We start from the raw sequence: 12,180 nt of genomic DNA, 5'->3' as shown, positions 1-12,180 counted from the left end.
CTACTTCTTGTCTACCAAAAAAAAAGTTTCCATTCAAGTGTTTGTGAATCATTTCATTGTAAAGAATTAGTCAAATTATAACATCAAAGAGCAAATTCTGTCAGATCCTGCATTTTTTAAAAAAATCCCATAACACAGTGAACAAAAAGAGTAGCTCTGGAGCTGTCAAGGCAGCACCAATTAGTAGGAATGCTGCTATATACTCGTCTCTGTCGTTCTGAGGTGATCTGAGTGGTTTTTGGACTGGAAATGGAAACAGGCAGGCAGGCTCTGGTACATGCCTGGGAGAGCTGTATGAAACTGCTCATCTTGTACTCATGGGTTGAAAAGAGCATGTAAATTTAACACAACTCTTTTCTCTTTCTTTCTCCTCCTCCCCCACCAAAATCCAACCCATAAGAGTCAGTAACTTTTCCATATTCAATTTAGGTAAAAATGATTCTTAAATGAATAAAATATTCATGATTTCGGCAGCAGAGTAGTCTGGGAAAGTATAAAGTGAAACAGACCTCACAAATTACAGGTAAGATCCTACAATTACAGTAAAAAAAATACACAAGTAGAGCAGAACATTGTGCCTTTTTGTGATCAAAACCAGAGCAGTGTACTCTGTGTCTTCATGCCCTAATGAAACCATCAAAGACCTTTCTCCTTCTCGCCTCTCAGAGTCAGTTTTGCAATTGCCAGCATTTGATTTTTACTCTTAGAAGACTGTAAATCTATGCAGTTACAGAGGACTGCTTTCTCTGCTGACCACCACCTCTTGCAGCAGACCCTCACACAGGTGACTCCTTTCAGATGAGCCCCACTAGGTCCCAAGAACATTTCTGAACATGCCACATTCTGAGCTCCCTTTTAAGCTGGAGAGAGGCACTAACTTGCTGAGCCCAGTCCAGCATCAGAAGTATATGTAATATAATGTGCTAGCAGTGAGGGAATACACACTCCAGTGTCTCAGTTCTCAATGTCTCTTCTGCAAAAGAGTAGTCTGTTCCAACAGCCTGCTACTGAGCAGGGCAAGATTTGAGGAAGGTGCACGGACACTCATTTTCATATAAATGTGTGTTTATATGACTTCTTGAATCAAGATCCGTGTATGAAATGGTAGTCTCCATCAATTAGCATGACAAGCATTGGTTTTTATGCATTTAACACAACCGTAATGACTCCAGTTGTGAATCTAGTCTTACCGGAAAGCAGAAAATTAGTTACTAGAGCAGATAATAAACATAACCACAGTTTTTCCTGTATAAAAGATAAGTTTCCAAAACAGTTATTTCAACTTTTTTTTTCCTATTTAATGTATATTTAGTTTACAGTATCTGTTTCACTTTTTTTCAAACTTAAGGCTTAATACATGTTACTTTATGCGATATAGACACCAACAGACCTCATTGTCCCATTTTTCTCATGGAAAGATTTGTGGGTTCACCTCTGCTGTGCATAATACATACAACATGGAGGTCATTTCTAGTAGGATTATTTTCATATCCACATACTTAAGAAGGAAGAAATATGCATTAAATCTGGAAAATGAAATTTCTGATGTGTTCCTTTTAAAAAGAAAGCGCTTATGAAACATCATGGCTCCAAATTAGGCAAACCGGATTTCTTACCTGCACAGGTATCTTGGGGGGTTTGGGAGATCCTTAACCATGTAACACTCTCCCCCATTTACACAGAAGGCTTTCTGCTTTACGTCACATTTTGTGAGATGACTTGTCCCAGTTGTAGACGTAGAAGTGGCTGGAAAAGACAAGAGAGACAATACAGATCAGAATGGTTGAAATTTTCCTTCCTGAGTCATTTTGAATTTTAAAGCATGCATGTGCAAGTGGAAAGGTTTGGGCCAGGATCTGGCAAGTCCTGTGAGCAACCTGTCAGCTGTTACTGCCAGCATTAAATACCGAACACTGTATTTTGTTGTCCAGCGCAGGGAGTGGAACATAAATGTGCACCTTGGAGATACGCTACCCCACACCCAGCCTGCAAGAAAGAGAGGCTTCCCCTATCCCCAGTCCATGAAGTAACCTGAAACCTCTGTCATGCTCAGGTGTATTTCATTAAAAGGGTGGTGTAATTTAGGTTCAGTCACTTAAGTTGTCTTCATCATTCAAGGAAAGATTCATTTTGTGTGTGCGAGCTTCATTACAGACTGCAGAGCGCTTTGGCTGCAGTGCCTGCCGAGTGCCTAATAAAACGGGGCCCTGGACCAGGTGGCTTTCTGGCGTTGCTACGGAGTAGGTGTTTTTCAGAGATGCTAAACTTGGTGACCCAACACCGCATCCTCTCTCCAGCCACTGCCTTTCTCCATAGCAGGGGGTAGGTGAGGAGATAACATGCCTTCCCCTTTGCTTTCAGATGGCCTGGCACAGAGGTGCTCATGCTTTGGTTTGACTCTGTGTAAGGAAGGGAAAGGACACGGGACAGGGCACTGACCCGTCCTGTGCCCCAGAGCTGCCACCATCACGTTCATCTCAAGGCTGAGCATAGGGCAAGCTTAAGTTGATGAGAATACGCCCCTAATTCTTGAGTGGCTAAAACTAAGTGAAGTGTCTTTAAAAAGGAAAGATGGTGCCCTTATGGTCTTTGGAAAGCCAATTCAAGCATGCAGAAGGACTAAGATGTTTCATTACCATGATGAACAAATAATATCTTTTTTTCGTGGAAGATGAAGCAGAACATTTGGCCTGTCTACTGACCAATTCCACAAGAGATGATTAGAAAGTTGAAAGCATGCACACAAAAAGTCTCTGATAGTCAAAGCCTTTTCTAACAGAAAAGCACCCAAAGGACGCATTTATAATAAGCAAAGCATGATTTTTCTCTACCATTTGTTGCACAAATCGAATCCAAACAAAACAACCTTTTCTCCAAATCATGTATTAACAAATGCAACCTATACATTTCAAATTCTTCTTTCTGAGGATATAGATGAGGTAGTCCCAGTTGCATTTGATTTTCATGTGTTTCCCATCAACTTACTGCATTTCTAGCTCAAACTGTTTGGGAAAATGGGACACGTTGGCTGACACCATTTTCAGAATGGTTTGAACTATCTTCCTCCAACTTTGCTCCATCAAAATCCCATCCATCTGTACCGCTAACATGCCTCTCAGATTCCTTCCGTATTTTGCAAGGATCACTAGCATGCCAACTTCTTTTTCATTCTTCCATCATGTCTTGTTTGCCCTCCTGCAACAAGCCAAGAAAATCACTCCTCCAGCTTTTTCCAAAACTCAAGGTCCACCCCCGAATTCCCACCACTCATTGAGTCATGTCTCACCAGATCCTGATCCTGACTGGGGCCTCTACGCGTTAATGAAATGCAAACACAGAGTACTAATTCCTCGTAATAACTCACTCCTTTCTCCTGGCCCCTCAAACCATGAGTTATAACCTCTCAGACTGGAATAAATTTATGCCTTGTCTAGACACAGGAAGAGGGGTCATGTTTTAAAAGTAGTCTGACCCTCTTCCAGCTAGCCCTGGTTCAAACAGGACTTTGTACCCAGTGTGGACAAAAGGCCAGACAAGGGGTTGCCATCAGCTTTTGGGGTGAAGGGTGGTCTGAACTTCATGTAACTGGACTGCCATCCTCAACACTACTCCTAAGATGGGGTTACTTGCCTTCTAGAGGAGGCTTGCCTTCTTGACTGACCTAAAATATCAGTAGCTTGTAGGTCATCAGATTAACACCTGCCTTAGGGCACAAGCCTACGACATAATATATCCTAAAAAGTTGAGTCAGTGAATCCCATCTATATAAATATGTTCTTTGAAGCATTGGTGAGTCCTACTAGGTAACCTCACTTTTAAGCTCGCCTTTGCTGATATCCTTACTACTTACCATCCCTAAGATCCTCTGCTTTTACCTCATTAAAAGACCTCTTCCTGCAGCAAATCCTGTGGGCTGAGGATGTCCTATAGCTCAGAAAGCTAATGCATTAATTTGGGAGGGAGAAGAGAAAGAAAGCAATAACGTCTGCTGAGTTTCTGCCAGAAAAAGCATATTACCAGCATGCTGGCTAATGGAATGTTTTAAATTGAGTTATAAAGGTATCTGTAGTAACAACTGGGTTTGTAGCAATCTGTAATTGTTTTGGTCTTCTTGCTTACTGCCTTTCCGTTAAGCAGCAGCTCAATCAAAAGCAGATCACCATGGAGTTTCAAAGTAACAATTATTTCCCAGCTGATGTAAGCGAGCTTCGGATAGCAGCAATTGCTCTGAACTGATTGCTAGAGATGGGAATAATCTGTAGCTCTCAGCGAAATCCCGTTATATGAGGGCTTTATGCATATTTGTGAGGAGTGCCCCTTTCCTCCATTTTTGGCATCTCCTGTTCAAAACTGTCCTATAAATCTTGCATGAGAATTTTCTCTGCGTTACTGGCACTGCACTCCCAGTCTGTCTGAGCTTTGTAAACTGCACGGGGCAGGGGGAAGGAAAAAAGTCTCCAGTGAGTTAATTCTGGTATTAGTTTTTCTTCGCAAAAGATGCATAGTTTTTATGGCCTGAGGCCAGCATTCATTCTATGCACTGTAAGTCTCTTTTGCAAATTAAATACAAGAAACACTAACTGTGGTTTTGGGTTTCCGTCAAGGCCACATAACGGAAGAAATGTGGTGTTTGAGAGCAGGTGTTCATCAGAGCCCATTTCACTCAGTCCATAACTAGCCCCAAAACACTGTTTTTCCATACTTCTCTCGCAGAGGGGAGATAGGAGGATGTATAGTGGGAATGAACAGCAGTGGTGAGGTAAAGCACAGCTGTAGGCAGAGTATCTCTGCATTGCTCTTTATCCATCTAACCAAAATTTTTACCCCCTTTTTCTTCTGTAATATCTCCTTCAGCTCTACAAGCATAGCACAGGAAAGCTGGCATGTTTGGGATTCCTATACTAAACCCCTAACATACTGAAAGGATAAATCACATGCTATAATGCAATTTGATGTCATGCATAAGTTGACATTCAAAAACTCTGCATGCCCCACTTCCTTTTTTTTTACTTTTCTGTATCCAGAAGCCCCAGTTCTCTAACAAGCAACTGCAGGTAGCATGAAAAAAGTGCCTACTAATACAAAAATTCGTGTGGCAGTGAAAGACAGTTCCTATTTTAAGAAAAGATAGGAATAGGAGTTATTAGCATATCTCAAACACTACTCACTAAAATATCAATTACCACTGTAAAACTCCCTTAAGACCATCTCTTCCCAGGCAGCCATAGCAATTCTGATCTTACCTGCGGGATCTCTGACCCTTTCTTGTCCTGAAACAGGGAAATGCATCTCTTTCTCGCTCTTGCTTTCTGAAAGAAACCTTTGAGGTGCAGCAGCTACAGCTCTCAGGCCCTGAACAGTGAGTCAGTCTGCTGAGAAGACTCCTGTGGGATCTGTGGGTAGGGACTGCAAGGGATGGGCTTTGCAACCTAAACTAAAGAGTATCTGTGTCTCTTTGAACTGAGTTTCTGCAAACGCTGGTGTAAAATCAGAGGACATGCTCACAGCCACGCAAGGTGACTAGCAAGATGCTAAAAACTAAAAGCAGGCACAATCCAGTGGCAGCTGCAACGTGAAGGAAAGTTTGTTGTTCTCACCAGAAGGCCCACACACAGGACATAAGTGTGTGCCATTTGGATGGAGACCTTTCAAGTCCCCTTTGGTGCAAAGAAAGAGAACTGGCTTTCCTGACTGTACATTCCTGTGCCTGAAGCTCATTCATGCCTTCAAAGGCACAAGCTCATTCCCTACTGACTTGCTCATGGGTATTTTAAAGAACCATCCAGTCCTGACCTGCGAGGTAGACTCATTTCCTTTGGGACCTTGGCTATGGCACTTACTCCGTCTGTGTCTGACTTATGCCATCTACATTCTTACCCCATTGAGTACGGGGCTCTTCCAGCTCACTCTGACTTCCCTGATGAAGCTAACTTGCTGACCAGGTGTGGAGAGGCACCTGCGCCTGCAGGTTATATAACTGTTTTTCATGAGAACAAAAGCCAAAACCAAGAGTGGTTGGCTGGTCCTCTCTGAACAGGGAGAAATGTCCATTTTATCAGGCCTGTAGACGGACATATTTCATGTCCTTCATGCTTGATGGTTCCAGAATAGGAACTGCATCCATAAGCTCTGAACATACCAAGTGCTTAAAATCAGCAACAACAAAACCTTGAGAAAAAAATCTCAAATCCTATAGCAGGCATTTATGGTCTATTTCACTGGGTTGCTCACAGTTTTTTTTTGCATTGCTTTGGTGGCGCAATTCGAATAATTGGCTGTTCAGTCTAGGTATGCATGCTTTCAGGTAGAGCCCTCACAAACATGCAATGTGAAAGATTCCTGCGACCTTCGTATGAGAAGGCCATTTAAGGAGCCTCCTGTTCTGCCATAAACTTGAATCGAGTACTAACAAGTTAGAAGAATTATTCTTTGGCTTTAAGACAATACTCTCCTGCTCTGGCACTATCTCTACAGAGATCAGGGCCAGCAAGAAGGAAACAGGAAACCACTGGGTCTACAAGATAGAAACTTCAGGAAAGATTGAGTGTGCATAAACTCTCGCTGAACCAAGGCAGCGTGTCCCGCTTCCCTCTATGACATGGAGTCAGTGGAGGTTTCCCCTCACTAATCCAAGCTCAGCAAAGCAAAGCAAAAGAAAAAAAAATGGCAAAAACAAAAAGCAAAAGACAGACACTTAGTTCACCGCGCCAGATCGCTTCCTCCCTGATACACCAACAGACTGACCCAGTTGGCAGGCGCGTGGTGGCAAGACCTGCACAGCATCTGGCTCACCATGGAGGGTCGAGAGGTGACACCGGCTAAAGGCAGCCCGACCAGGAGCAGATTTTTGCTTCATTCACTTTTGATGGTGGGAGGAGAGATGGAGAGAGACACACACAGCTCACAGGCTGCTCGTGAGGAAATGCAATTACCAAAACATCAGGTGAAATGTGGGTTTACCTCCTTCCTAGCAGCTGCTTGCTAGCATGAACAAGCATTTGGGGAAAAAAAGGAGGGAAGGAGGGATGTGGAAGAGTAGATGGGTGCCCAGACAGACCTGGCTGCAATGCAGGTTCCAGACGAAGGACACTCTCCCTTTGCCTCGAAAGATGTCAGCTTTCACGTTAGGGTGACAGGAAGAAGCCATGAAATATGATAAGCCTCTGCAGAAACTCTGGAAAGGCCTTTAGAAAACATTCCCCACCGAGAGAGGGGAGAGGTGAATGGCAAAACAGAAGGCAGAAAACAGGTTAGAGGGTACCGGCAGGAAAAATAAGCAGAGGGTCAGCAAAAAGGAAAACAAAAAACAGAGGAAAGGGGACACAGAGGAAGTATGTGCAGAAGGATCCAGTGCAGGAAAAAAAAAAAAAAAAAAAAAAAAAAAGGATCCAAAGGCAGGAATGTTAAAATGCCACCCAACCAGACAGAGAAGCAGCTTTACTATTGGGGGACTCAAATAACTGGGGGCCTGATAAATTGGGTAAGGATCTGAATGCAACTGTGGTGAAACAAGGACAAAGGGGAGGCTATTGCTGCAGTGGAGAAGATCCCATCTTGAGGAACACCCTGGGTTGCCACTACCCTGTGGTAAAATGTCCCTGGCTCTTATTGCCTTGGAAGCTGCACCCTGCTCCTTTCCCTGATGTATCTGCAGGAGGGCAACGTGAAAAACCCATTGGGCTGGAAATTTATAACAAGAGCAAGGCATGAAGCAACTCGTGATGTATTTGGTAGGATGCGTTCCATTTGGATGACCTTTCTCATCTGGGTCTTACAGCCCCTCTACCACTATTTTAGGACCCTGCCAACTGCCCACGTGCAATGTCATTAAGACAACACCACAGTGAGCTCCTCATGACAGCCAGTACCACAGCACTTACAGTGCTGTTCTCTGGGATGAAACGCTGAATTCTTCCCTGCTCCAAGCCCTATCTGATATTTTCTGTGAGGGCCAGACACATGGCTCGCCTACGCTGTAAATCACAGTCACCAGAATAAAATAAAACGGGATAAAAAAACATCTAACCATTGTTAGCTGCAGCCTCATGATTGTCTCAGCTCAGGACCGAGGCAGTCTTAATATTCCTGAAGATCACTGTAGCAGAGGGTTATATCCCAGGTTCAGCCTGGTACTAGTTTGCCTTGATGGGCATGGGAGTATTAATGAACCTATTTGCTTATTGCATGGGCTATTGAAGAACTTCCACACTCTTACAATATGGAGAGATAAAATCTATTATTGTTCCTTTTTAAAAATTATTATCTGAAGGGTTATTTTTATGAATTCCAAGTATGCATTATGCTTCTGCACATAAAGCCAAAATCTCTTCACTGCTTTAATGCTGTCCGCTCACTGAGATACAGGGAGAGTGTGTCCTTACGCTAAATAATAAAGACTATTCACTGGCTTATGAAAAATAAATAAGAATGCAAGCTTTCTGTTTCAAATTATATTTTAGATAAAATCTACATGATAATCCTGTATTGTCAGGACCCCTACTTCAGAAAAAGCATTTTTGCAAGAAAAAAATTAAAGCTGAGCTTTTAAAGCCCATTCAAGTAGAATAAAACACTCAATTACTTGCTTAAAGTCACCTTGACTTCCATTCTTTTTTCTTGCTGTCTTTAAAGAGTTTTGCTGAAGCACGATGTATTTAAGCACAATGTCTTCACTGTTTTGCCTGGTTAAAAGCAAAAATTGTCCAAAGAAACATCTCAGGTTAAATAGCTTTGAAAGAACAAGTAGCAGTGCTTACAACCTTTCCCTAGGCAGCTCAGACTGTCCAGATTAAGGTTCCTGAGCAGGCATGAATTTGGCTCCTATTGCATACTTCGTGCAGGGAAAATAATCTACCAGTTTACTAATTCCATAGTGAAACATGATTTTGATGTGTATCTTCAAAGGCATCGAGGACAGATATCTCCCCTGTCCCTACCCTGGCCACAAAGCATAGAAAGCTTCCTTCTGCATCCTCGGGTGCCTTCTGCTTCATGGACATGACTGTGCAAAGAGGTCACTGGGGATTTGAGGCTTGAAAGGGATGTTCTGGCTCCGAGGCAACTACAGCTCATTCTTTTCAATCACCCTAGGGTCCCTTGGTGGTGAGGAAGAGCAGGGCAGCAGACTGTGGCTCCTCTCACATAACAGTAACTCTTGGGGCTCCCTTTGAAGCACAGACAGGCATAGAAACGTACCCAACGCACCCCCATTTCAGAGTCAAAGACATGGTGAAAGCTGCTTTGCTCAGAAAACACAAAAGGTTGCTCAGAGATACCTAGGTAAGTACAGAGGTGTCTCCTTGATAACTACGACAACAAGCACTACCCAAAAGGGACTCCTTTAAGACTGATGCACATGGAGGATAAATAAAGAACGTTTATCTGAAAACACCTTTCCTCTGGATGCACTGATGCTCGGTTTGATTCGTCAGTTTGCATGCCAGCAGAGATTTCCAAACCCCCAATTTTAAAAGATGTTTTGCAGTTCACAGCAACTTTTGAGATACAAGCAGTAGATAATGCTGTTTGAAAATGAATGCATATGAAATGATACACAGGGACAACACACTAGTGTATGGCAGAGGCCTGGAAAGTGTGTCTGACTAGAAAAAATTGAAAAGATTTTGGACTGACTGGTCTTAAAAGAGTTTAACTATAAGCACCATGTTGTTTCTGGGCTCTTCTGAGACTGGCACCAGAACTAGTTTTGTGCCACATGGGACAAGTTCCCTTCAAGAAATAGCATGGGAATGAACTATTTCACAGGATTGAAATCTGCAATAAAAAAGTGTACGTATGTGTGTAGCACAAGGCAATGCTTCATGTAGGGCTCACAATGCTCTATGGCAAAACTTCAGGTTACTGTGGGACAAATAGGATATTGTCCTTAATCACTATCATTTACTCTAGAGATATATAGTATGTGATATCAATATGTGATACTGTACTGAATGACTATCATTTACTGTATTATACACTGTATTTAATTACTATCAATTAATCAACCAGGCCTTGAAAAAATGAACAGTAGTATCTATACTGCAATGGCACTGATTGTTCCGGTCCTTAATTTTATTCATCTTCCAATCTTATTCTATTAACCTGCTATTTCTTCACTGAAGTTCTGTTAATGTGCTGTTATAGTAGCTGATATTTATTCAGTACCTGCTTTTAGAAAAAAACAAAAACAAAAACAGAGACGGATATTCTAGGAGCATGTTGCTGTGTCAGACAGTTTTCACATGTTTACAAAGATGCTGGGATTCTTTTCATTTTAAAAAAAGTACAATAAGACAACCACAATGCTGTTTTTCCACACTCTAAAAAAAGCCTGGTAAGAAAAAGAAACGCAACCACGTAGAAAAATAAAATGTGTTCATGTTGAGACTAAATGGTACATTTCCTTCAGCAGTTAATTTCTACAGTCTGGGTATAAATCTGTCAGAAATCAGATTTATAATGAAATGCTAACAGATTCCTAGCAATTGCTGTGCTAAAGGAGTCAGTCAAGCACACGGATACGTGCAGACACACATATGCAAAAGGGGTGAGTGTGAAGGGTCAAAAGAGAGCAGTTTAACCTCATTACCTTTAAGCTGTACAAGGGGTTCCCTAGATCTCTTTATTTTTCTTTCTTTTTTCTTTTTTTACTCTATATTTGGCTTGTATTTCAGATGCATCACAGAAAAACATGCATGCCTGTGGCCCCTATCAATGAATTTTTGCCAGCTCCACTAGCTCTGGAGCCCACCTATATTAGAATAAAGACACTTTTGCATTAGCAAGGCTTTTGGAGGGTTTTTTCCACCTTAGAGTCTGCAAGCTGACTCGTTATGGTCTCTCAACCACTGCATCCATCTGACAGTGCCATGGATGCACCTCCAAGCAAACACCTCTTCTAATGAGATCCTTGAGACTGCACTGTTGTTGCCTCCTGAAGGTGTTGGAGGAAACCGCTCTCCACCAACCAACAGAGCAGACCACTTGGCCTGGTGATATTTCTGGCTTGATAATATTATTTCCTGAGTCTCAGCTAGTAATTTAATAAAGCCTAAAAGAAAACCTCTGGGAAAGATTTGTACGTATCAGCTCAGAGAAGCTGGATATGGCTTCCATCCAAAAGCATAATGTCCTTCACATACTGTGATTACTGGGTAGACGCTTCAGTCCTTCCCATGTTTATGGTAAAGTTAGAAATAAAATGAAATTCCTGAAGATCTCTGGGACAAGATAACTGTATAACCAAAAACAGTCAAAAGGAGAACTCCCAGGAGCTCAGGGTCAATGTTTCAGGCAAGCTTGATAGTATCAGTGAGGGAGCTCTCCAGAAGTTATGGAAGATAGGGGCTTAGCGTTTATTCATTTAAAAATATTGTCTTGTGAGCTAAAACAATAAGATTGATGGCCTGAGACATTTAGAAACCCTGAGTCAAGCCTTCAAAATCCTGAGATTAGTTTAGAAAGAGAACTGCAAGACATATATAAAAAAGTCCTCTCCGGGTGTTTTTATCCATTTGTTGCTTTTGAGCCTTTATGATTTGCATTTTAAATCTTCCCAGTGCAACATAGAGGGTTAGGCTTTCCTTTTTCCTTTCATGTTAAAGCTATGATGCTGCTTTAAGAAAGAAACCAAATGCTGCGGAGATTATGCTAGAACTGAGTATAAGAAGCAGTGCAACAGCATTTTTCTGGAGCCTGGGAAACACAGTGCAATCTCCTCCAAAACTGCCTTTAAATACTGCTTTCAAAGGATCCTGGCCACTTGGTCCAGAGTAAAGCAAACCGTGAACATAACGTAATGACACCAATTCCAGCCAAAACCCATCCAGGTTAGGTGCAGCTTTTGCAAGGACACATTTCTTCACAGGGAAATGTTTGAAGGTCAGTGAAGGCAAGATGAGGTTTGATTATCTCAGGGTAAAACAGAGTGATTTTTGCCTTCTTCAAGGTATTCTGTTGCAGGGAAGCAAAGCTGACTTGATTTTTTTTTTTTTGGCTTTCTTGTTGACTCTGAAACCCGAGTAAAGTATCTACCTTATTTAACCTTGGGCAGCAGGATGCACAACCTGAATGCAAGATACTGTCACAGCAGCTGCCTTTGGTTTGGAGAAGACACTCATCCCTTCCTGCATTTACCCAATGCAACTTGCCTCTTGCTGCCATATGTTTTGTTGTTAGTGG

At 42.1% G+C, this 12,180-nt stretch overlaps 1 protein-coding gene across 7 annotated transcripts in view; it reads right to left on the bottom strand.

Annotated features, from left to right (window-relative positions):
* The window catches only part of NRG1 (neuregulin 1), a 271,321-nt gene that overhangs the window by 30,729 nt on the left and 228,412 nt on the right, over positions 1 to 12,180 (bottom strand). For all 7 annotated transcript variants that reach the window (XM_088520830.1, XM_088520825.1, XM_088520823.1 and 4 more), the window contains one exon: positions 1,617 to 1,746. In XM_088520830.1, the coding sequence (XP_088376956.1) occupies positions 1,617 to 1,746 (130 nt within the window). The remainder of the gene's footprint in view (positions 1 to 1,616; positions 1,747 to 12,180) is intronic.

The sequence above is a fragment of the Tinamus guttatus genome, unplaced genomic scaffold (genome assembly GCF_059628265.1).
Source record: "Tinamus guttatus ecotype Peru unplaced genomic scaffold, ASM5962826v1 Tinamus_guttatus_pri_ptg000099l, whole genome shotgun sequence".
NCBI classification, from domain to species: domain Eukaryota; kingdom Metazoa; phylum Chordata; class Aves; order Tinamiformes; family Tinamidae; genus Tinamus; species Tinamus guttatus.
Note: the sequence above shows the minus strand (reverse complement) of the source record. Positions and strands in the feature narration are given on the sequence as shown.